The 26,652-nt window shown below is 41.4% G+C and overlaps 1 protein-coding gene across 8 annotated transcripts in view; it reads left to right on the top strand.

The window, feature by feature from the left end:
- The window catches only part of FRYL (FRY like transcription coactivator), a 768,252-nt gene that overhangs the window by 595,566 nt on the left and 146,034 nt on the right, over positions 1 to 26,652 (top strand). For all 8 annotated transcript variants that reach the window (XM_033945802.1, XM_033945793.1, XM_033945809.1 and 5 more), the window contains 4 exons: positions 176 to 270; positions 9,999 to 10,606; positions 12,201 to 12,298; positions 16,940 to 17,110. In XM_033945802.1, the coding sequence (XP_033801693.1) occupies positions 176 to 270; positions 9,999 to 10,606; positions 12,201 to 12,298; positions 16,940 to 17,110 (972 nt within the window). The remainder of the gene's footprint in view (positions 1 to 175; positions 271 to 9,998; positions 10,607 to 12,200; positions 12,299 to 16,939; positions 17,111 to 26,652) is intronic.

Consider the following 26,652-nt stretch of genomic DNA (forward strand, 5'->3'; position numbering starts at 1 on the left):
GTCTGTTCAGTGTTGCTTTATCAATAAACTTCTTCCTAACTTTGTAAAAAGCATTTACTGAGACCAGAATTAACAGATGTTATCCCTTATGATATGATATCATTATGCATTTGATGGGTTTAATTTTGTTATTAGTGTTCAGTTTATGCAGTATAACTTTGTTTGCTTCTTATAGGGTTTTGTCATAGAGCTCCTTCTGACTTTAGAGTCAGCTATTGATACATTGGCAGAAACCTTGAAGCACTATGATTTTCTTTCATCACTTTCTCAGTAAGTTATCATCTTTTTTCTGTATGCATGTGAATTATTCATCTAATGCTATTATATGGTATGTTTTTCACCCAGAACAAAGGTAAGACTTGAAGCCCTTCTGTCCTGATACGAAAATGCTTCCAGAGAAAGGATATTAGAGATATTTTTATTCTGGTACAGATACATTTTCTAAACCAGTGTTTCACAACTTCTTCAAGCCAAGAAACCCCCCCCCCCCCCAAGTCTAACAAATATCAACCGAGTGCCCCTGCCCAAGCTCCACCACAGACCCAACCCCCATAATAATAGTACTAATTGTAATGCAATTTCTTCCATTCATTTTTCATATACACACAATATAATCTTATTAAGAATAAATAATGGTAACTACAAAATTAAAAAACACAAAGCACACTGAACACAGAGAAAATGTTAATTATCATTTGGGGGTTTTCAAAGATGTCAAGGTAGATGACTTTAAAATATGCAATGTCACCTCAGGTATAGCTACAAAAAAATAGACAAATATAGTGCAAATTAAAGACAGCAGATATAAATTCTAAAAACTGACATATTTTGATCACTAAATTGAAAATAAAATAATTTTCTCTACCTTTGTTGTCTGGTGATTTTATTAGTCTCTGGTTGCACTTCCTTCTGACTGTGCATCCAACATTTCTTTCTTTCTGCCTCCTGCATGCTTCCTCTCCTCTGGATCTCATTCCCTTCCCCAAACAACATCTCTCTCTGTCCCACCATGAGTCCAACTTTTCTTCCTCTCTCCTCCACCCCCATTGGCAACATGTTTCCCTTCTCACTGTCCATCTGTCTTTCTCCCATTCCTTCCCTTGCTGCAAGGGGAGTGGGGAAAGAGAGAGAGAGAGATCCATGGTGCATCTCCCCCCCCTCCACTGCCACATCCAACATTTCTCCCTTTCTCAACCACCAGATCATGAGCAGCATCTTTCACCACTGCCCACCAGTCCCATGCCCAACTTCTCCTATCCAGGTCTCAGTCATTCAGTGACTCAAGAACAATTCAACGCTGGAAGCTACAACTTCCCTCCTTCAGACCACCTTTGAATTCCAAGGACCCAAAATCTGGAATGAACTCCCAAGCAGCTTACGTCAGCTTACCATAAATTTCCAATTCAGGAAGGCACTGAAAACTCATCTATTCACATCTCTGCACTGACCTATCATAATGAACTCCTATGCATGAAGCCAATACCTCTGTATCATTTCTAATATTATGTAAGCTGCAATGATTTCCAGCCGACATTTGCAGGATTCAAGAATTAGTATGCTATGGTATGTTTCTCTTTCTATCATCCCTCTCCAGCAAATTCTACATCTCTCACGCTATTCCCTCCACCACTATGTCTAACATCCTCCCCCTTGCATCCCTTTCAATCTGTCCCCCAATTCCCTGTCCACGACCATATCCAACATTTCTCCCTCTCATCCTTCTCTTCCCCATACATCTCTACCTCACTCTTTTCTCTCTATGCCCAACAATTTTCCTCTTTCTTCCTTTCCCCATGTGCACCATTTCTTTCCCTCTTACTCACACACTCATGCCCAACAATTCTTCCTTTCTATTCCCTCCCTCCCTCCCTTCTTTGTCCCAAGCTCATGCCCCTCCCTTCCTCCATCCATATGCATCTTTTCCCATCTTCCTTTTCCCTTTCAGTCATGTTCATCTCTTTTCTCTATATTCTTCCATTCCACTTTATCCTCTCTTTTCTTTTCCTCTTCATCCAAGTGCATAACTTCCCTTTCTCTTCAGTTCCCCCTTCCCTTTCCTCCATCCATGTACATCTCTTCCTCTTTCTTCTCTTCCTCTCCATCCCATAAGAAGCATATCCCTTCTCCTCCATCCATGTCCAGCATTCCTCCATCCAACCAGCGAGCTTTACCAATTCTCTCCATTTCCCTACAGTCCAGCATCACTCCCTCTCTCCTTCCCCCCCCCTCCCCAGCAAGTCATTTGTTTCTCCTCCTCTAATCTTCCTCTTTCTGCCTCTCTAACATATGAACATAAGCATAACCTTATTGGATCAGACCAATGATCCATCAAACCCAGTAGCCCGTTCTCATAGTGGCCAATCTAGGTCCCTAGTACCTAGCCAAATCCCAAGGAGTAGCAACATTCCATGCTACTGATCCAGGGCAAGCAGTAGTTTCCCCCATATCTTTCTCAATAACAGACTATGGACTTTTCCTCCAGGAAATTGTCCATACCTTTCTTAAAACCAGGTATGCTATCACTATCCACTCTGTGGGGCCACCTTATCGGACCTCAGCCAGGGTGGCCCCACAGTCCGTGCCACACCAAGCTAACTCCAGCGATGAAGAGCCCTCCATCACTCTTACGCTGCCTGTCAGAGAGTCCGGAGTCTTTCCAAAGCCCGGCACTGGCACTAGCTTAACTGACGCAGAGCCTTCGAGTCTATCACTCGTGAAGCCCTGTTGATACTGCCCCTCTGATGCAAATGTGTCAAAGTGGGTGGAGCAGACAGGAGCTTCCCAATTGCGTGGACGTGAAGGCTCTTCAGCAGAGGGGGGCATGTCGCTGGGGGAAGGGGGGCAGGAGACCCACACCACGTACTCCTAGGGTTACGTGTACCATGTGTTGAGAATTACTGTTCTAAACCTCCCAGAATACACTGATCAGTTTCTGATTGTTTCACCCACCTTGATAGGATCAGGATCCTCTTCCTCAATGAGCATTCTATACTTTTTTCCTTCTTATTCCTCCTAGAATTTAAGAGTTTCTTCACAAGTCTTTGCTGCCACTGTTATAAGCAGCACTGAACTCAGGCTTGTACATTCTCAATTTTCATTTTTGGCCTCACAACAGCACAGAATCCAAGATCCAGACAGAGAAACAAAGGCAGAACCCTTCCTTCCTTGAGACTCTCTACTTATAATTCCATCACCATTTTCCAAATCTTCATTTGGGTGATGCTAAAGCTACAGGTCAAAAAGTAGCTTGGTTAGACAGATCATAGTGTAGGCCTCTTTTCAGCTGTTGGTGCAATCTTCCATCTTAAGTTTACTTGACTACTGTAATATTGTATATGTAGGGTAATATTTGAAAATTCTTAAGAGATTAAGGGTAGTCCAGAACACTGCTTGTTCGCCTCATCTTTGGGTTAAAAAAATGGGAGCATATCACTCCTTTCTACAACTACACTGGCTACCGGTGGAATCTAGAGTATTGTTTAAATTTTCTTGTATTTGTTACAAAGTAGTATTTGGTCTGTCACCAGGTTATCTCCTCTCACATTTTTCTTGGAGTCATTTTAATAAAAATACAGAGAGTGCAGCTATTTACTTACCCTTCTATAAAATTTTGCCGCTACAAGAGGTTTCTTGAGAAAACTTTCTCTTTTCAGGCCGCTAAAATGAATACTTGGCTCGGAAAAATGATGTTAGAAACTTCTTCTTATTTAGATTTTAGGAAACTACTAAAGACTCAATTATTTAATAGGCTGACATCGTAATGGTTTTACATTTTCTCCTATTTTCAACTATGCTCGCATTTTATTCCTTATGCTTTTACTTATATGGTTTTACATTTTTATCTTATTCTGATTAATTTTACTGAAATGTATGTACTGCCTTTCATTGTATTGTATTGAGATTCTTTATTTGAAAATGTATGTATGTACTGTTTTTTTGGGGGGGTTTCATGCTGTGAGCCGCTTAAAACCTCCCCGGAATGGCGGCATATAAATAAATAATAATAATTCATTCAATAGCCTCTTGAGTGACCAGTCAAGATCAATTCCACAGATTATTTTTCCATTTTGGAGCATCAGCCTAGCTGGTATCACACTTTGAGTCATTGGAAATGCAGTAATCCTTAGTAATTTCTTTAGGTGGCAGTTGTTTTCTTCAAGATTATTTCTTTAAAAAAAAGGTTTAGCTGCCAACTTCATGATATCAGTGGAGACAAAATGTTTCAGAAAATGCCCAGCCTGTGACAAGAAAGTGTATCTCTTTGATAGGCACAAGGTCTGTGTCCTCTGCCTAACATGCAGATCTGCTAGCAGTATGACAGTTGGTCACCATGGACTCAAACAATCCAAGGCACATACTAGCAAAGCACTTAACAGTGATTGCAGATGCAGGAAGAGTAAAATCCTCCTCACTGAACAGGTTTCCATTTTGTAGGGAAAATATATTTACTGTGAATTTTTACTGCTGCCCCAAACAAAATAAAACTGTTGTACTAGCACTTAAAAAGGGAATAAAAATTGAGGAAATTTGCTAGAATGAAACTAAAAGGAGCTGTGGAGATTATTTAAGAACAGCTTTCTTGAAATCCAGATAAAATGGTCTTCACAAGTTTAAAAAAAAAAAAAGCAAAAAAGATCAAGGAGGTAATTTTGTAAAGCCTTACCTGCATGTAAAGTCTGTTTAACAAGGAAGAAATTGCTTTTATAAAATATTATAAAATAAGTATTTAATAAAATACATATTTATGTGGAATATCTGCATAGATGTACACTTTTTTGCAAGCAGGACAACAAGCTGGTAAAGTGTGTACAATATTATAAATGTTAATACTCTCATATATCCCCCTTTTTACTAAGCCATGGTAGATGTTGGTACCAAGGTCCAGAGTGCTAATTGCTTTGACGCTGCTCTGAAGCTCATAAAATTCCTATGAGCATCGGAAACGTTGGAGCGTTTAGTGCTCTAGGCCACGGTAGAAACCTCTACTGCGGCTTAGTAAAAGAGGGCCATGCCTAGTAATAGCTGTCCCCTTTGAAAATATTACACAAAAAATGGTAGATGAATTTTCTTTATGTCCTTGAAAATGTTGACAAATAAACTTTTCTTAAAATCGTCAATTTTTAAATGGTTAACTTGTCATTTTGAGCACTGGTTAGTTTAGCATAAAAAATATTGTTTCTTTACATTCCATAAGCTGTTTCTATATTTTCAAATGATGTCTGTAGGTACTTTTTATCTTTCATTTCATTGATGTTTGCAAAATTATTTTGTGTCAACTTCCTTTCTTGTTTAAGATATGAGGTCACTCATAGCAACCTCCTTGTTAGAATCAGGGAAGATTTTGTATGATCTGTATCCTGCTTCTCTTCTGGATTTATTACATTACATTAGTGATTTCTATTCCGCCATTACCTTGCAGTTCAAGGCGGATTACATCCAAACTAAAAACAAGAATTACATTTCAACTTTGAAGTAATAGAATAAACGATGAGATAAAATTTTAAGGGATAATTATGGGTTTTAGATAATGTTTGGTAATTAGAAAAAAATTAGAGAGTACTAAGGGTTTATAGAGTGTTGGATGTTGGGTTAGGATTGTTGAGCTGGATAGGTTTAATGTGCTTTTTGAAGAGTATGGTTTTAATTTCTTTCTTGAAGGTTTTGTAATCTGTGGATGAAGATAACAGAGTGGTGAGTTGTTTGTCCAACTTAGCTGCTTTGGAGGCTATTAAGTTGTCATAGAGTTTTTTTCGTTTGACATTTTTGGATGGTGGGTAATAGAATAGTGAATGGGTTCTTCTGTGTCTGATTGAGGAGGATTGATTTAGTCTGTTATTCCAGTAAATTGGGCTTTCTCCGTTGATAGCCTTGTAAAGTAAGCAGTAGAATTTGAAGTTCACTCTTGCTTCTATTGGAAGAAAGTCATGGTATGCCTTTGTGATATGGTCATATTTTTTTAGTGAATAGACAAGTCTCAGGGCTGTATTCTGCACCGTCTGCAATTGCTTCAACATGGTCGCAGGACATGGTAGGTATAGTATGTTGCAGTAGTTCAGCATCCCAAGGATTAGAGATTGTACCGATAGTAGGAATTGCTTCTTTTCGAAGAATGATCGGATTTTTCTCAGATTTCTCAAGGTCATGAATGATGTCTTTATAATTTTGTTAATTTGGGGTTGCATGTTATAGCTTCTGTCAATCGTGATGCCAAGCAATTTTAAAGTAGGTTGTATTGAGTATGAAAACAAATTTATTACAAGATTAGTTAACGTTGGAGTTTTGTCATTTTCAAGTAGAATGAAATTTATCTTAAAAAAAGAGTTGGTTTTCTGCGTATTGAAGCCTTGGCACCTTCGAAAGGTAGCTTTTTCTTCAGCTTTGCAGTGGAATAAGTTCTGGAATTATACATAGAGTTGTTCTGATAGCACAGTACTAAGCACTCTATAGCAGTGTTCTTCAACCTTTTTACACCCGTGGACCGGCAGAAAAAAAATAATTATTTTGTGGACCGGCAAACTACTAGGACTAAAATTTAAAAATCCCGTTTCCGCCCCATCTCCGCGAGCTCGGTCCCCACAAATCATCTGTTCCCATCCACACAAGCCTCAGTTATGATTTTATATTGAATGTATTTTATTAAAGTATAAAAAGAAACAATATTCTGTAGAATTGTCATTTTATAAATACAAATAATTCAGAGCAAGGATCAACAAAACCCCTGTCTCCCCTCCCCTTCACATATATCCCCTCTACTATCAAGAAAACTGAACAAGCCAAATTATTACAGAATGCTACACAGAAATATCATGCTAACAGAATACTGAAGTAACACATGACAGGAATAGTTTTAGGGGAGTGCAACTAGGGCAACTGCCCCCTGGTCAGAGAGCGCCCTAAGCCAGCTGAAAGCTAAAGAAGCACTGCCTGGGTTTTGCAGTCCCCAGTTATGTCTAACACCAGCTCTAGCAGGATATATATTTCAAATCTGATATATTCTAATCACAAAATAGAAATAAAATTATTTTTTCTACCTTTTGTCGTCTCTGGTTTCTGCTTTCAATCTTTTTTTCACTCTCTTCCTTCCAGCGTATGCCCTCTCTGTCTCTTCAATCCAGCATCTGCCCCTTCCATCCACTATCTGTCCTCTCCCCCTTCCATATGGTATCTGTCTTCTTTCTATGTCCCTCTCCCCTTTCCATCCAGCTTGTGCCCCTCTCTCCTATTTACATGATTCATTCCAGCTTCACTGCTCTCTTCATTTTTATCTCTCCTACACCAGATCTATCATCGTTGTCCCTCTGCTTATTTTTCTGCTGACCCCTTCCTATCATCAATCTCTCTACTTTCTCATGCCTGTGTCTCCCCTTCCCCTTCTCTAATCTCTCTGCCAGCTGTTTCCTTCCTTTTTTCATTCTCCCTTCCCTCCTCCTCCTGTCCAGCAGTAACTCTCTTCCCTTCCTCCCCTCCCAGCAGCATCTCTCCGTCTCCCTCTCCAGTAGCAGCTGTCCCTTTTTTTTCCTTGCCCAGCAGCTTCCCAGATTCCTTTCCCTCCTCCCCTCCCAGAAGCATCTCTCCTTCTCCCTCTCCAGTAGCAGCTGTACCTTTTTTTCCTTGCCCAGCAGCTTCCCAGATTCCTTTCCCTCCTCCCCTCCCAGAAGCATCTCTCCTTCTTCTCCCTCTCCAGTAGCAGCTGTCCCTTTTTTTATCTTGCCCAGCAGCTTCCCAGATTCCTTTCCCTCCTCCCCTCCCAGATGCATCTCTCCTTCTCCTTCTCCCTCTCCAGTAGCAGCTGTCCCTTTTTTTTCCTGGCCCAGCAGCTTCCCAGATTCCTTTCCCTCCTCCCCTCCCAGAAGCATCTCTCCTTCTCCCTTTCCAGTAGCAGCTGTCCCTTTTTTCCCCTGCCCAGCAGCTTCCCAGACTGATAGTGGTTTTCTCCCCTCCCAGCAGCTCTTCTTACTTCCCAGCGCAGCGATTCACGAAGGCAGCCTCGGGTCCTTTGTTGGGTCGCGCCGCCTCTGAGGAAAGAGGAAGTTGCATCATCAGAGGCAGCCGCGACTCAGCAAAAGCCCCGAGGCTGCCTTCGTGAATCGCTGCGCTGGGAAGTAAAGGAGAGCTGCAGAGAGGGGAGAAAGCCACTGTCGGAGGCTCCCCAAGATCTCTCCGGCCCAGCGCACGCTTCCGATGCTGATATTGCCGGTCCTGCGCGGACCGGCAGGAAGTTCAAATGAGTCAATCTTGCCGGTCCTGCGCGGACCGGCAAAAATTTCCTGCGGACCGGCGGTTGAAGAACTGTGCTCTATAGCACTGATAGCAAAGTACTCTATAAGATTCTGTGATCTCTGAGGCAGGCGACATTCACCAAACCATGGCTCCATATTGGGTCTGTTTAGTTGTGGTGCTTTATCAATAAACCTCTTACTTTGGATTTTCCATTGTCCTACCCTACTTTCTTTTTGGACCTCCATTTATGTAGAGTTTTTCTCTAGTTCTGACTGAAGTTCTCATCCATTATTTTTTTTTAAATGTTGCAATTAAATGGAAGCTTATGAAATCATGGGCTTTGTGGAACAAGTAAATTGAGAGGAGGGAATATGGAGAGAGGTGAGAGATGAGAAATACTGAGGAGCTACAGAACAAATAAAATTGTAGGTAATACCAAGACTAAAGAACACTTAATGGGGCTATCTAGTAGCAGATTAAAGAGACTATACATTTGATACTAAGGGCTCCTTTTACTAAGGTGCGCTAGCATTTTTAGCGCACGCAGGAAATTACCGCACGCTAAGCGGCTAGAACTAATGCCAGCTCAATTACTACAGAGCCTATCACCTCTTAACTTCATCCTATGCCCTCTCAATGCAGAGTTTCCTTTCAAATCAAAGAGACTCGACTCGTGCGCATTTATATTATGTAGGTATTTAAACATCTCTATCATATCTCCCGCCTTTCCTCCAAAGTATACAGATTGAGATCTTTAAGTCTGGCCCCATACGCCTTATGATGAAGACCACATACCATTTTAGTAGCCTTCCCTGGACCGACTCCATCCTTTTTATATCTTTTTGAAGGTGCAGCCTCCAGAATTGTACACAGTATACTAAATGAGGTCTCACCAGAGTCTTATACAAGGGCATCAATACCTCCTTTTTCCTACTGGCCATACCTCTCCCTATGCAACCTAGCATCATTCTAGCTTTTGCCGTCAACTTTTCAACCTGTTTGGCCACTTTAAGATTATCACATACAATCACACCCAAGTCCCGCTCTTCTATTGTGCACACAAGTTCTTCACTCCCTAAACTGTACCCTTCTCTTGGGTTTTTGCAGCCCAAATGCATGACTTTGCATTTCTTAGCATTAAATTTTAGCTGCCAAATTTCAGACCATTCTTCAAGCTTTGCCAGGTCTTTCTTAATGTTATTCACACCATCCGGCGTGTGTACTCTACTGCAGATTTTGGTATCATCCGCAAAGAGGCAAATCTTACCCAACAACCCTTCAGCAATATCGTTTATAAAAATTTTAAAAAGAACAGACCCAAGAACAGAACCTTGAGGCACACCACTGGCAATATCCCTTTCTTCAGAGCGATCTCCATTGATCTCCATTGATCCTCTGTCGCCTTTCACTCAACCATTTTCTGACCCAGCCCATTACTTTAGGATCCATTCCGAGGGCACTCAGTTTATTTATTAGATGTCTGTGTGGAACACTGTCAAAGGCTTTGCTCAAATCTAAATACACCTCATCTAGCACACATCCTCTATCCAATTCTCCGGTCACCCAGTAAAGAAATTGACAACTTAGATTGTAATCCCTTTGAAGACAAGGAAATATGTATTGTACCTGAATTTAACTAACTTCTCAGCTGCCAGTGAAATGGTGTGAATTAAAATAAATGTTGGTATTATACATATAATATGAAATTGACTGTTTCTCTTTTGTGAAAGTATTACAATATAGTGTTTATTTACAATCTTTTTCTGGTTTTATTCCAGAGTAGGATACTATGATCCTGTAATGGGAAATAAAAGTTCAACTAGCTGGAAAAGCACTGGACAACTAAACCTAAGCACAAGTCCAATAAGTAGTGGAAATTATCTGGGACATTGCAGTAATGCAAGAAGTAATTCTTTGAGACTTAGTTTAATTGGTGACCGAAAAGGTGACAGAAGACGGAGTAACACACTGGATATTTTGGATGGAAGAATAAATCATGGTGGTGGTCTAGCAAGGACTAGAAGCCTTTCCTCCCTGAGAGAGGGAGGCATATCTGATGTGCAGCCTGCTACTGATCCTACAAATCTGATGGCTACTATTTTTTGGATAGCAACTTCCTTGTTAGAATCAGATTATGAATATGAATACCTCCTAGCTCTCAGGCTACTCAACAAATTACTCACTCACTTACCTCTGGATAAATCGGAGAGCTCTGAGAAGATTGAAAAAATGCAAAGCAAATTGAAGTGGAATAATTTTCCAGGCCTTCAGCAGCTTTTCCTAAAGGGATTTACCTCAATTTCTACACAGGAAATGACTATTCATCTTCTCAGCAAACTCATCACTGTTTCCAAACATACTTTGGTTGATCCTTCCCAATTAGCAGGTAGTATAATAATGTTTTCTGGAATAAGATGATTTGATGAACGATCAGATCTTAGGGCCCCTTTTTTGAAGGTGCGCTAACATTTTTAGCATACGCACCAGATTAGCACGTGCTATAGTGTGCGCTAGTCAAAAAACTACCGCCTGCTTAAGAGGAGGCGGTAGTGGCTAGCGTAGGTGGCATTTTAGCATGCGCTATTCCGCGCGTTAAGGCCCTAACGCACCTTCGTAAAAGGAGCCCTTAGTATTTAATGGAATTATCTTGAAAGGAACTGCAAATTCTTTAGCAAATAATTATTTTAAACTGCTGCAGTCATTAATATTGCAGAGATAGGTTGAACACTGTCTAGTTAGGTGTACCATAAATAAGGAAAATTGGGTTTCACTGTTGCTACTGTACTGTGGTCTAGTTTCATTCTTGGCCAGGTTCCAATGCATGCTTGTGAGAGAGAATTTTATATCAATATGATTAAATATTAGGGTTAGGGGTTTTCCCTGTTTACGATGTTATTTATGTTTGCAGAGAAAATATTCTTTCACTCAATGTAGAACTGAACTCATTGCCAGAGAATGTGATGAAAGCAGTTAGCTTAGCAGGGTTTTAAAAAGGTTTGAATAACTTTCTAAAAGAGAAGTCCATAAGCTATTATTAAGAAGGATGTGGGGAAATCCACTGCTTATTCCAGGGATAGCAACATAAAATATGTTTTACTCTTTGGGATCTTGTCAGGAACTTGTGACCAGGGTTGGCCACTGTTGAAAACAGGATACTGGATTTAATGGACCTTTGGTCTGTCCCAGTATGGCAGCTCTTATATTCTTATGTTCTGAAATCACTTCTGCCTTGGCTCAATAATCTTTTAAGATTTAACATAATAGCAACTTGAAACTAGAGGTTTGCACATGGATGGAGACAAAAGTATTACCATGGGGATGGGAAGGAATGGGGACTAAACTATGTTTCGTGCACATCTCGACCTTGCGACCCCAAAATCTCTGTGCCCACCTGCCCTTCCAATCCGGCATCGCCTCCTCTCAACTCAATTGTACATGAGTTTCAGCCCCTGTAATATCTGAGGATTTTCCTTCTTTTCTTTCATTGTGATTTTTGATTAACAGTTTTTCACTGGAGTGTGATTTTGTTTGACTATTTACTGGGTAATTTCATCCAGTCCTTTCTGTTTTTATGATATATGGTTTTCAACATTTTTGAAACATTGCATATAACTTATCCTCTTGAGCTTATAACATGTATCAACACAGAAGAATATGTAGTTTTGTCTGATATGGTGATTGTAGGGGTAAGCTTGGAATATATTCTGTTTTGTTTCCTTTCTAGAGTTGGCTCTGAGTATCAGTAAAAAGGAAATACGAGAATGTGGAGTAAAATAGACTGAAAGTGTCATAATACCTAAAATTGCTGTTCCTCAGCTTGATTGGCATTCTTGATAATTCACTAAAACAATAATGCTGTAAATAATAAATTGCTTAAGTATGTATTAGTCAAATGTAATCAGACCCATATAAATGGTGTATCATAGATATATATATTGGGATTCTGCAGTATATAACTTCACTATTTCATTTTATTTCAGGATTTCCTCTTAACATTCTATGTTTATTGCCTCACCTAATCCAGCACTTTGATAACCCAACACAATTCTGTAAAGAAACAGCTGACAGAATAGCAAAGGTAAGTGAATAGTATAAGTACAGACTATTTACATCAGTGTTTCTCAACTCGGTCCTGGAGTACCCCCTTGCCAAAACATGGATTGACAAGACTAACCAAGTGTTTACGATTTTGAAACTCAACACCGTCACAGGCTGATGTGTACAGTTCCCTCCTCACTTTTGTTGTTATTTACCATGGGGTTGTTAGTTCTTTTTTTGTGTTTGCACATGTACCCCCTTGCCAGTCAGGTCTGTAGGATATCCACAATGAATATGCTGAAAGAAATTTGCATAGAATAGAGACATGTATGCAAATTAAGTTTATGCTTATTCATTTTTTTTTTTAAGAAAAAGTGCCTCCCGATTGGCTGATTAGACAGCTGTAGGACACCTACAGCTGCCTACAATCGGGAGCACTTTGCAGAATCAGGGCCAAAAGGTTTATTATAGAAACAAGTATGCTTATAGACGCCATTTATATAATTCCCCAGTAAATGTCAAGGGTTTAAACAATCCCATTAAATGCAAAAAAAATCCTTCTTTATTGCAAGCAAAAAAAGCTAATGCTGTCTTTTTGCAGGAGACTAGATTTTTAGCGACTGAAGCTTTAAAATTGTGCAGAGATTGGGTATGGAAATACTTTTATTCTTGAGCAAAATCTGGTAAATGTGATGTTATGGTTCTTGCTAAGAATCTCCAATGCAAAATTCTGTCTCATTGCGCTGATGATAAGGGCTGTTGGGTATTGGTCACTATACAATTAGCAAAGTCTACTTATACTCTTATTAATATCTATGGCCCTAACATAGTTGATGTCTTTTTTCTTTCAGGATTTAGCTCACATGGTATCCTTTGAATCATCTACATATATTATCATGGGAGAAAACTGGAATCTTGTGCTAGATTCCAATATTTGTTTGTAGATCAAATGCTAAAGATAGAATTACATAGAATTTTAACATTGCTGCACCATATCAGCGATTTTGCTTTAGGTGATATCTGGAGACTTTTACATCTCTCAGAACTAGATTATACATTTTATTCTCCACCCCACTCATCCTCTAAGAGATTAGATTATTTCTTGATATCTCCCTCACTTTCTGATTTGGCACAACATTCATCTATTGAGACTTGCCCAATTGTATACCTCCCAAAGTTTTGCAAATTATGGATTTTGATAAAGATTTTATTTCCCCTACGCCAAATGATTCTCAATTTGCAATTCTTAACAACCCTATTACTATTAATGAGATCACTGATTTTTTCCTTTTCCTTTCCTTCCCTGAAGGGCTGCCTCTACAAGAAATTCCTCAACAGATCCCTAGCATTCCAAGCTGGCAAATGGAACAAATGCCTCACAGCCCTCATCTCCAATTCCCCCCCTATCAAATGTTCAGGAAGTCAATCAAAACCTACCTTTTTGACAAATTCCTCTAACTTCTCCTCCCTCTTCCTTGCCTCCTCCTCTGACCTCGACATACCTCCAGACTCTCCGACTCCTCCAATCTTGTTAGCCACTAAATGGCTTAACAAAATGGATCACTCAATCCAACTAATTATCTCGTCTTCATTACTCCCCATACTAAATGCCTCTGCTCTGCCATATCGAACACCGCAGTATGTATCACCGCCGTATGTAACACCGCTGTATGTAACTTACAGCAAATGTAACTTCACTGCAAATGTAACCTAGCTGTAAAAATAACTTCACTGTAAATGTAGCATCGCCGAAAATGAAACTTCGCTGTAAATGTACAGTCTCTTCATCTGTTAACCGCATAGAACTTCCATGGTAATGCGGTATACAAGAATAAAGTTATTATTATTATTATTATCAAGGGTCTTAAAAGAGGTAAGGCTCCTTTTTATTATCCATGGGAAGTCATGCCTTGCAGCTAGAAACATATACTCTCCTGGAAATATAAGAAACCCTTGACTTTACAACTCATCTAGGAACAAGATACATCTACTACTTATAGTCATTTTCAATGGGAACACTTTTGACTACATTGCAATAGGCTTCTTGGATTTGCTTATATATTACAATCTTTATATTTTATTCTGCATAAGGTGGTATGGACTCTAGTCAAGAACAATGCCACCAGGTCTTCTTCCTCTCCTCTTTATTGGATATGTAAGACAGGAACAGGGAATCTTCAGCATATGATAGTTGATTGCCCATTCCTTACTTATTTTTGCCCTGTTTTGTGGGACATAATTAGGAATATTTTTTCTTTGAGTGAATCACTTACATATAATGTTGTGCTATTTAGATCTTTTGATACCACATCTGTACTCCTTCCTTCTCAGAAATTGTTTGGCATCATGATGACAGCTCTTAAAATTGTTTTATTACACTGGAAAGATACGGATCCCTTATCTGTCTCATATTAATGGTATCTTTTACATCAAACTGCCTAGTATGAATTTCACCTAGCAGAACTAAAGTTTACTGTCTCACACTACTGTAAGATATGGTCCCCTTTGACTTCATATACGCTTAAATAATATTTACTACTTTTCAACCACTCTGTTGTATAAGTTAATATTCTAGTTCAATAGGTGTTTCATTTTGGACGAACACGTAATATCCAAGTGCTCATTAGCCTTCAGAAGGAATCCACTCCAGTTTTTGAATCCCTCCTCCTTCACCAGAGGGCTCTGCTTCCCCCTTCAGTTTTTCCTTTTGACCGCAAGCCAGAAGAAGTGTTTCTGATCTGCTCTGCTCTGCTTCTTTCTTTCTTTCTTTTTTTTTTTTTGTCTTTTTCATGGTTTTATGCTCGATTTCAGTGCTAAGAGCTCCCCTAGTCAAGAGTCCAACTCTACATGGAGGAGATTCATACAGAGGTCTGCAGCTGACAAGCTTGTGGTACCTGTTGGTCAGCCTGCAGAAGCCTTTTTGGAGTTCGGGGTCCATTCCCCTTGTAGCATTGCTCACCTACTGCTTTGCACCATAGGAGACTCAGCAGGGTCTCACAGGGTATCAGCTGCATTTTGCCTCCCCCTTTTATGTGTCCACTGGTCTGCGGGTGTTGGAGGCTCAGTCAGACACCAGTCAGATAGTAGCCCAAAGATTCAGCGCTGGATTCAGCGTTTTGAGGCATTGATTTCTTCTCCCAGATCCATCTACCTTTGGAGCTGAGGCAGGCTGCGGTACATTGCCAGCACAGGCTAGAGTGAGTAAGGCTGTTACAGCCTATGAGAAAAATCAGGAGGATCTGTAAATTTTATTTTATTTTGCTTTGTGTGCAGAAACTCGGGCAGTCTCTCCCAAGGAGATTTGTAGGGCAGGAACTTGGTCCATTCTACATACATTTTCCAAATTTTACAAAATAGATGTAGCGGCAAGGGAGGACTCCGCCTTTGAGTCCTCAGCATTATAGGCTGACGCAGTGGTCCCGCCCTAGATTTCTGGGATTGCTTTTGTACGTCCCGCTCTTCCAGAATAACACATCTGTTGCACTAGAAAAAGAGATTAGGTTCTTACCTTTTTAATATCTTTTCCAGTAGATAGATGAGTCATTCTGGAGCCCCACCCTGTCATTTCTGTTCTGTGCCTGCCAACTATCTCTGTCGGAAAGTTTGAATCCAAACTAATGTTTGCATGCCAGTCAGGCCTTCAGGGTCTACAGCCTATACTATTACTACTATAATTCTTTGGGGGTTACAATTCTACCACATAAATGTTTATGATTTTTTTATTGTTGAATGACAATGTTTAACCTGTTTATAATGATTTCAGAGCAGAATGGAGTTGTTGTTCAGGGAGTTTCCCTGTAGTCCTCTTTCACATTTTTCCTCTACAGGGCTATCGCCTGCTTTGGAACAAACTGAACCGGGTAGTAGAGCCCTCTGGTGAAGGAGAAATGATTAAAAAACTGGAGTCAATTCCTTCTATATCAGGGATCTCAAAGTCCCTCCGTGAGGGCTGCAATCTAGTCGGGTTTTCAGGATTTCCCCAATTAATATACATTGAAAGCAGTGCATGCACATAGATCTCATGCATATTCATTGGAGAAATCCTGAAAACCCTGACTGGATTGCGGCCCTCAAGGAGGGACTTTGAGACCCCTGTCCTACATGGCTCACGAGCACTGGGAATATTACCCGCTCGTCCAGGATGACACACCTGTCTACTAGAAAAGGTATTAGCAAGGTCAGAACCTAATCTTTTTATCGCTTTTTACTTAACTCTTCTATATTGGTTTATATGTTACTTTTATAGCTGCATCTTACATAGTATGTGCTGAGTTATTGACCTTGAATTATTGTATGTGGGACCTGTTGAACCTTATGGTTGGTATTTATAATTTTTCAATAAACTGTGAATTTGAAAAAAGAGAGTGTGAAAATTAAAGTCTATAGGATGCATGCATCAAATAAATAAAACCACACAGTAATGCACATTTTTATGTCATTTTACTGACCCATTATTTTTGATAGAAAAACCTTTTCATGCTATGCATATGTTACAAGAAAATGGATAACTGTCCATTTTTTCAAGGGTATTGTTATCTCTGATTATATGACTAGTGTTTCTCTGCTATCCTGAAAGACAGTAAACACTTATTTTAACAATTATTTTCTTATACTTTTATGACCTCAACAATGTTCAGGTCTTTTTTCGAATACATATAATTTAAAATATTCTTCTTTTTAGGTTTGTGCGGAGGAGAAGTCTGCAACTTTAGCCAATTTGGCTCATATGATGAGCTTGTACAGTACTCACAGCTATTCCCGAGACTGCTCCAACTGGATCAATGTAGTGTGTAGATACCTGCATGACTCCTTCTCCAATATTACGTTTAATCTTGTAACTTATCTTGCAGAGGTAAAAAGTTTTGTGAAAATATATTTGTCATCTGATTGAGTAAAACAACTATTTGATTGTATCCCTCCTCTAAGTGTACTGTTATAAGGCAGAAATTTGACATTTCAATATTATCATCTATAATAGACCAGTACTTTAAATCAGATTGCCTAGACAGAGAAAATATAAGTCTTTGTTTATGCTGGCATTGTTCTACAGAGTTAACCAGAGATGAATTCTAAACACAGAGAGCAAAAAGAAAAAAAGTCTGTTGTTTAGAACTTTATTCTGGATGCCTCATTTTTTGTTTGTTTGTGGAGGGGTTAGAGGGGAGAGGAGGGAATGTTGAGCCTATCAAAGAGCTACAAGACTGCTGCTTAAAGGGACACAGGTGGAGTGCAGAAGAAACTCTCAAAGCATATACAGTAAAACCTTGGTTTGCAAGCATAATTCGTTCTGAAACCATGCTTCTTGTACAGTCCCTCTGGAGGCTGAATGCGTGGGATCTTGCATGCTCTTTAGCCTCGGCTGCAGGGCTAATAAAACTTATTCCCTCCCCTCTAGGCTACCTGCCTGGTAGCTTCCTGTCATGCTCAGTTTGTTCCTGCAGCCTCGCTACATGGGTGAAATCAGTTTCTTCTGCTTGTGATTTGTTTTTAATTCCTAGCCTTTATTTGATTTGTTTCACGGGTTTGCCTAAGTGCTGTGGATCCACTCTGTGGGAGTGATTCTTCAGCGGGAGATCACAGACATTTTAAATTTTGTCTGCTTCTGGAGGGTGCTCTATAAGCGAAAACTGCAGTAAGCCCTCTAGACAGCCTGCAGATTGCATCAGGTCTCTGGGATCGGGAGCCATCTCTCCCCTGGTTCGTCTGCAAAGGGGTAGAGTGCAGGCTGCTGCGGTTCCGTGGAGGTACGCCGGGATCGGAACCGGACCGTGTGTCTTCCCTAATTTCCCTGAGGAGTCCTGGTGGTCGTGATCTGTGGTGACAAGGAAGATGAGGCGGTCAGAAGACCTAAAAAATCCAGTTTAATCAGCTCTTGAGGTACTGATCTCCTTGCTTGTACTGTGTATTGCAGGCTGCCATAGACTTTCATTGCGGCACAGGTCTCTGTGGTGTCTGTGAGTCAGAGTTTTCCGATTTTGGGGGGTGCTGAAATCGAGGTTTGGGGTGGTTTCCCTGCATGCCCTGGTTCCCCCCCCCCCCCCCCCCGGACGTTTTTAATACAAAATTGGCACCCACGGTGGCCATCTTGGATTTTCTTCAAAGTTTTTTAAAGTATATTTTTTGGACTTAAAGCTTCATTTTTGCTCCAAATTTCACAGATGGCCATCTCAAGAAAGGATGGCATGGATTCATGCCATAAATGCAGCGGATGGCTGATGGATTCGCAGCCATGTATCACGTGCGCCTTGGCCAGCGAGGAGCGTGAATCATGCGTGGATCCCACACTATCCTCCAGGGAGGCCCTGCTTTCCTCTGATTCCGCCAAAGAATGTGATTCCAGCGTCCGGGATGCCAAATTTGGGTGAGGAGGGCACTTCCGCGAAACACAAGTGCAGTTCTGGGTAAAAGTCTCATAAGTCTTCTAAACATTCCAAATCTGAGTCCTGCAGATCGGCTCTAGCCGCCGGGGACTATTTTCCACCGGAATTTATGGATATGATGTATCAGGCTTTCATGAGAAAGAGGGCTATGCCTGTATCTCCCCTCTCAGACTCCGGTACGGCAGTCCATTTAGCCTTTGGATTCTAGCATGTCCCTTTCTCCCTTGCTGCTCCACCTGAAAGCAAGCAACAGCTCCACACCATTGCCTCGGTGCTTGCATCAATTTCTATGCCATTGCTGTCACACAGCTCTTCAGCAAGGACCGCTGATGAGGCTAGCTTAGGGGATCTTGGGGATTCCCAGAACACTGATTGCTGCAATCTGGGACAGGATCAAATGGTGCACAGGCTCATTAAGTCCAGCCGCCTTCCTGATCTTATCTCTGAGTCCCTGTGGACATTGAAACTTGATTCAGAGTCAGCGGTTCAGGCAGAGTGTTCCGTCATGAGCTTGAAGCCCCCACTTTCCACTGCATTTCTGGATCATGCGGACATGTCAGATATGCTCTTGGAGGTTTGGAAGGCCCCGGAGGGTCCCCTGAAGTGCACTAGGGCCATGGTTAAATTGTATCATAGTAACATAGTAGATGACGGCAGATAAAGACCCGAATGGTCCATCCAGTCTGCCCAACCTGATTCAATTTTAAAAAATTTTTTTTTTTTTTTTTTTTTTCTTCTTAGCTATTTCTGGGCAAGAATCCAAAGCTTTACCCGGTACTATGCTTGGGTTCCACCTGCCGAAATCTCTGTTAAGACTTACTCCAGCCCATCTACACCCTCCCAGCCATTGAAGCCCTCCCCTGCCCATCCTCTACCAAACGGCCATACACAGACACAGACCGTGCAAGTCTGCCCAGTAACTGGCCTTAGTTCAATATTTAATATTATTTTCTGATTCTAAATCTTCTGTGTTCATCCCACGCTTCTTTGAACTCAGTCACAGTTTTACTCTCCACCACCTCTCTCGGGAGCGCATTCCAGGCATCCACTACCCTCTCCGTAAAGTAGAATTTCCTAACATTGCCCCTGAACCTCAAATTATGTCCTCTGGTTTTACCATTTTCCTTTCTCTGGAAAAGATTTTGTTCTACGTTAATACCCTTTAAGTATTTGAACGTCTGAATCATATCTCCCCTGTCTCTCCTTTCCTCTAGGGTATACATATTCAGGGCTTCCAGTCTCTCCTCATACGTCTTCTGGCGCAAGCCTCCTATCATTTTCGTCGCCCTCCTCTGGACCGCCTCAAGTTTTCTTACGTCTTTCGCCAGATACGGTCTCCAAAACTGAACACAATACTCCAAGTGGGGCCTCACCAATGACCTGTACAGGGGCATCAACACCTTCTTCCTTCTACTGACTACGCCTCTCTTTATACAGCCCAGAATCCTTCTGGCAGCAGCCACTGCCTTGTCACACTGTTTTTTCGCCTTTAGATCTTCGGACACTATCACCCCAAGGTCCCTCTCCCCGTCCGTGCATATCAGCTTCTCTCCTCCCAGCATATATGGTTCCTTCCTATTATTAATCCCCAAATGCATTACTCTGCATTTCTTTGCATTGAATTTTAGTTGCCAGGCATTAGACCATTCCTCTAACTTTTGCAGATCCTTTTTTATATTCTCCACTCCCTCTTCATGGCATTGGAATTTTCCAAGCGCTTTATCTCACCGAAGGTGGATTTGGTGGTGGCTTAGGTCACTAAACCTCTTTGCCCTCAGATGGAGGGGTTGTCCTGAAGGATGTTCAGGACAGAAGACTGGATTTTGTCATGAAGCGTATTTTTGATTCCGCTGCGGCGGGAGTGCGAGCTGCGGTGGCCACTTCTTTTTTGGTCCGGGCATGTCTTACCAAACTCCATTAGGATCCTGATGAGGTTATCCTTCAGGACCTTGACTTCCTGGTTTCTGGGGTGACTTATTTGGCAGATACACTCTATGATAGCTTGAAAGTTTTTTGCTAAGCTGGGAGCTTATTCACTTTCTGCAAGGATAATTTTATGGATTCACCAGTGGACGGATGATTCTTCATCTAAGGCTACACTGAGCAAGTTACCTTTCAAAGGTTCGCTCTTGTTTGGCCAGGGTTTGGACGATCTTATGGCAAGTGTGCAGGAGCGTAAGCCTAAGATGCTTCCTGGCTCTAGACCTCGCCCGAACAGGGGGACGGGATGGCCAAATTTTCGTACCTTCTGAAGAACCTCACAGTACGCTGGACCCCTGCGGCGGGACAGCATTTCGGAGCATCCGCCAGACCTCGCTTTGGAGGTGCAGCACATCAACAGTCTTCCAACTCTCGACCTGTCCCTCCCAAGAGAAAATTATGATGCCAGGTCTCTGGCAAAGCCCCCCCCCCAGGATTGGGAGGTGGTTTTCAGCCTTCCTTCCGGAATGGATAAAGATAACCTCGGACCAGTTGTTTGCACTCGGACCAGTGGGTCCTAGAGGTACTCAGGGAGGGCCTTTGACTGCAATTCTGGCAGCTGCCGGACTTCTTCCTGTTCTCTCCAGAGGGAAACCGGCAGGGTGCGCGCTACAGTGCACCGGTTATTGGATCTGGTGGTCATAGAGCCAATCCCAAGGGAAGACTTGGGCTCCAGGAGATACTCAATTTACTTCATCGTGCTGAAGAAAGACTCCGAAGATTGCAGACCGATTCTGGACATGAAAGCAGTAAACGCCTTCCTGATGGAAACGGTGCATTCTGTAATGGCAGCAGTGGTGCCCAGGGAGTTTTTGGCTTCCTTGGATCTCATAGAAGCGTACCTCCACATCCCGATATTTCCGGATCATCAGAGGTTCCTGAGGTTTCATGTTCTCGGGAGGCATTTCCAGTTCACGGCGCTACCTTTCGGTTGGTGTTGGCACCCAGATCATTCATCAAAGTCATAGTGGTGATGACTGCTCACCTGCGATCACTGGGTGAGTTTGTACATCCGTACTTTGACAACTGGCTGATCAGAGCTCCCTTGAGGGTGCAGGGCCGCTTGGCATTTCGCCAAGTGGTGTCTTTGCTGGAAAGTCTAGGATGGGTGATCAATCTGAAGAAGCGTCGTCTCGAGCTGATGCAGGACTTGGAGTACCTGGGAGTCTGGTTCCACGCAGGAATGAACCGGGTATTTCTTCCAGAATCCAGAGAACTCAAACTCAGAAGTGCGATTCAGGACACGTTTGCGGTCCCAGCACTGACTATCTGGCAGTATCTGCAGGTGTTGGGTCTCTTGGTGGCGACCATAGATGTGATTCCGTGGGCAAGAGTTTGCCTATGTCCTATTCAGTTATCGCTTCTGACACGGTGGAATCCCCACAGAGATGTGCTGGGGGTGAAGCTGCCTTGGTTGGCTGCAGCGCGTAGCAGTATGCTGTGGTGATTGAACCTGGTCACTCTGAACAAAGGGCCCCCTCTGCGGGTCTTGGACTGGGTGACCCTGACTACGGATGCAAGTCTCTCCAGCTGGGGAGAAGTTTGTACCTGGACGGCGAGGGAGAGCAGATGGTCGATCAATTGACTGAAGCTGCGAATAATCCAGTTAGATCTGCTGAGATTTCAAGGGAATTTCCACCGGAAGACCGTCCATGTTTTCTCGGACAATGCGACGGCTGTTGCCTATGTCAACCATCAAGGAGTCCCCTGCTGGGCTTGGAGGCTCGGGTGATGATTTTGTTTTTTTTTTAATTTTAGATTTTTATTAATTTCCTTTTTCATGATCAACAAAATCATTCATTTTAAACAGTTACACATGAAAAACATCAATAAGAAAATTAAATCATTGGAAATTTTCTCCCACTTTTATACTGTTAATTAGTCCACTATAACATAGGATGAGCTTAAAAGAAAAATCGGTATATTTATAATTATTAAATCATTCATAGGAAAACAGAATGGAGAACCTGAATCACACCTAGGCCACTTATTACGAGCCTTCCTCTTGCAAGTTAAGTGGGTTACCAGCAACAATCACCTCTTTAGCTGAAATAAATCTTGACAATTGTGAGGATTCAAAAAATATATACAGCGGTACCTTGGTTTGAGGGCATAATTCATTCCAGAAGCATGCTCTCAATCCAAAACACTCTTATATCAAAGCAAATTTCCCCATAGGAAATAATGGAAACTCGAATGATTCGTTCCACATCCCAAAAACTTTGTACTAAACTGTACTGTATAAAGTAAAAATATTCATATCCTTCTTACCGCCTTCTTTTTCATGCTGCTTCTGCTTCTGAGATGGCCATATAGGAGGCACTGATAGGCACAAATGAGGCACTGATGAGATGGTCACAATGTTCAAATTTCTATTTCTTATATGTATTTTAAAAAAAAAAAAAAAAGGGGGGGGCCTTTTTTGGCCCTGGTTCCTTGTGTTTGATGTTCTCATGAGCAAAATTGACTGGTAGCGGGAGTTCCCGCATCCTCTTCTCTTTTTCTGTTTCCTGTTTGCACTAAATATCACTGGCTTTTCCACAAACTGAGCATGACAGGAAGCTACCAGGCAGATAGCCTGGAGGGGAGAGAATAAGTATTATTATCCCTGCAGCTGAGGCTAAAGAGGATGCAAGATCCCATGAGTTCAGCCTCCAGAGGAGATTTACAAGAAGGAAGATTAGCAGAGGTAAGAAACCTAATCTTGCATTGTAATCCAAAACACTTGTATATCAAAGTAAATTTCCCCATAAGAAACTCAGACGATTCGTTCCACAACCCAAAAACTTTAATACAAAATACTGTATGTACAAGTTGCAAGATCTCGCTCGTTTAAAACAGTCACTACTCTCCCGCAGCGTCAGAGAGAGAAGAACCATCAGCTCGGTTTTGATGATGTAATGTGTGTATTCTATATATACTTGTAGTATGTGAAGGTAACTTGTTTATCAAGTTAAAATTTAATAAAATATTTTGCTTGTCTTGCAAAACACTTGCATATCAAGTTACTTGTAATCCAAGGTTTTACTGTATAAGAAAAATTATGCATTAAATGTTTAATATTTAAATTTATAATAAGGGGTCCTCAGTGTGAGGTAGCAGCAGTCTTGTAGCTTTTTGAAGTATTTTGTGCTTAAATTGGGGTTATTTTTGTGAGCCTATCAAAGAGTCATTGATGAGCGCAACTCCCTTACATTTGGCAAGTATTTGAAGAAATAATTATTTTCTCTTATGGCAAGCAGGTATAAATGAACTACATAGATAGGTCATGTGATCACAACACAAAAACCTGGAGGAGGATTCTTGATCTGTCTTAAAAGTTAAATAATGCCAGATCTCCTACACTTCAGTTTTCTGTTCCCTTGTCAAAGAGCATCATGACTAACCATTCCTACTAGCATTTGACTTTCCCTGTACACCCCCTAACCCCACACAGATCTTCATCATGGCCTCCCCCCACCCACACACTTCACCTTTCTAGAAGTAGCAAGAAAATAAGCAGATCCTAGCCGTGGGTGTGGCAGCAGTGAGTGAGCATGGGAATTAGATGAGCACATATGAGGTCTGACAATTAAGTTTGCAAACTTGCCTCTATGCGCTTACGTTGGGCAGAACTGCACAAACAACTCAGTAGATTTCATAACCTTGGTATATAAATGTCTCACAATTGAGTTCATGTCAATGTGTGGCAGTGTCTTGCTGAATGATGTTCATTTGTCATTGCATGTTTTTGTGTGCCGTCACAAGAATGTCAGAGCTTGAATTAGAGCAATGAACATACATTAAATTTCTTGTTAAACTTGGCAAGAGTGGAAGTGAAATCAGGGACATGTTAGTCCATGTTTATGGGGATAATGCCATGAAAAATTGGCAGTGTAAAAATGGATTAAACATTTTTTCCAAGAGGAGAGAAAGCGTCACTGATGAAGAAAGGTCAGGGCGGCCAATAATGAGCAGATGATGAAAACATTGCAAAAATTTGTTGAATTGTGTATCAAAATTGTCGGCTGACTATGAGAATCATAGCAGACCAAGTAAACATCGATAGAGAAACAGGAAAATCTTAACTGAAAATCTTGGCATGAGAAAGGTGTGTGCAAAAATGGTCCTGAAGTAGCTCACTGATGAACAAAAGCAAAGGAGAGTCAAAGTTTGCCAAGACCTTTTGGAAAGGCAAGATTATGTTTTGGGCTGTGTCATCACTGGTGATGAAACATGGATGTACCAATATGACCCTGAAACAAAGCTTCAAAGTGCACAATGGAAGTCAGCCAATTCTCCATGACCAAAAAAGTTCCGCCAGTCCAAATTAAGAGTCAAAACAATGTTGCTAACCTTTTTTGATATCAGAGGGATTGTTCATTATGAATTTGTACCAGCTGGATAAACAGTTAACCAAGTTTACTCTTTGGAAGTACTGAAAACGTTGTGTGAAAAAGTTAGTTGAAAATGACCTGAACTTTTCGCCAACAACACATGGCTTTTGCATCATGACAATACACCAGCTCACATGGCACTGTCTGTGAGAGAGTTGTTAGCCAGAAAATAAATAACTGTATTGGAACACTTTCCCTACTCACCTGATCTGGCTCCCAATGACTTTTTTCTTTACCCAACGATAAAGGATATATTGAAAGGAGGACATTTTGATGTCATTTAGGACATCAAGGGTACTATAACAACAGCTCTGATAGGCATTCCAGAAAAAGAGTTCCAAAATTACTTTGAAGGGTGGACTTGGCGCTGGCTTTGATGCATAGCTTCCCAAGGGAAATACTTTGAAGATGACCATAGTAACATTCAGCAATAAGGTATGTAATACTTTTTCTAGGATGAGTTTCCAAACTTAATTGTCAAACCTTGTACTTCAAATGAAGACACTTAGGGCCTGATTCTCTAAAAGTTCGTCCCGATTTTAGGCAGCTGTAGGTTCTGGCGAGTCCTATTAAAGACTTGTTCAACAAATCTCTGGAGACGGGAGTGATTCCTGGGGATTGGAGGAGAGCGGATGTGGTCCCTATTCATAAAAGTGGTCACAGGGATGAAGCAGGAAACTACAGGCCGGTGAGCCTCACTTCAGTTGTTGGAAAAATAATGGAAGTGTTGCTGAAAGAAAGGATAGTGTATTTCCTTGAATCTAATGGGTTACAGGATCCGAGGCAACATGGCTTTACAAAAGGTAAATCGTGCCAAACGAACCTGATTGAATTTTTTGATTGGGTGACCAGAGAGCTGGATCGAGGACATATGCTAGATGTAATTTACTTGGATTTCAGCAAAGCCTTTGATACAGTTCCTCATAGGAGGCTGTTGAACAAACTTGAAGGGCTGAAGTTAGGACCCAAAGTGGTGAACTGGGTCAGAAACTGGCTGTCGGACAGATGCCAGAGGGTGGTGGTTAATGGAAGTCACTCGAAGGAAGGAAAGGTGACTAGTGGAGTCCCTCAGGGTTCGGTGCTGGGGCCAATCCTGTTCAATATGTATGTAAGTGACATTGCTGAAGGGTTAGAAGGAAAAGTGTGCCTTTTTGCAGATGATACCAAGATTTGTAACAGAGTAGACACCGAAGAGGGAGTGGAAAATATGAAAAAGGATCTGCAAAAGTTAGAGGAATGGTCTAATGCCTGGCAACTAAAATTCAATGCAAAGAAATGCATAGTAATGCATTTGGGGATTAATAATAGGAAGGAACCGTATATGCTGGGAGGAGAGAAGCTGATATGCACGGACGGGGAGAGGGACCTTGGGGTGATAGTGTCCGAAGATCTAAAGGCGAAAAAACAGTGTGACAAGGCAGTGGCTGCTACCAGAAGGATTCTGGGCTGTATAAAGAGAGGCGTAGTCAGTAGAAGGAAGAAGGTGTTGATGCCCCTGTACAGGTCATTGGTGAGGCCCCACTTGGAGTATTGTGTTCAGTTTTGGAGACCGTATCTGGCGAAAGATGTAAGAAGACTTGAGGCGGTCCAGAGGAGGGCGACGAAAATGATAGGAGGCTTGCGCCAGAAGACGTATGAGGAGAGACTGGAAGCCCTGA

The sequence above is a fragment of the Geotrypetes seraphini genome, chromosome 1 (assembly GCF_902459505.1).
Source record: "Geotrypetes seraphini chromosome 1, aGeoSer1.1, whole genome shotgun sequence".
Taxonomy (NCBI): Eukaryota; Metazoa; Chordata; class Amphibia; order Gymnophiona; family Dermophiidae; genus Geotrypetes; species Geotrypetes seraphini.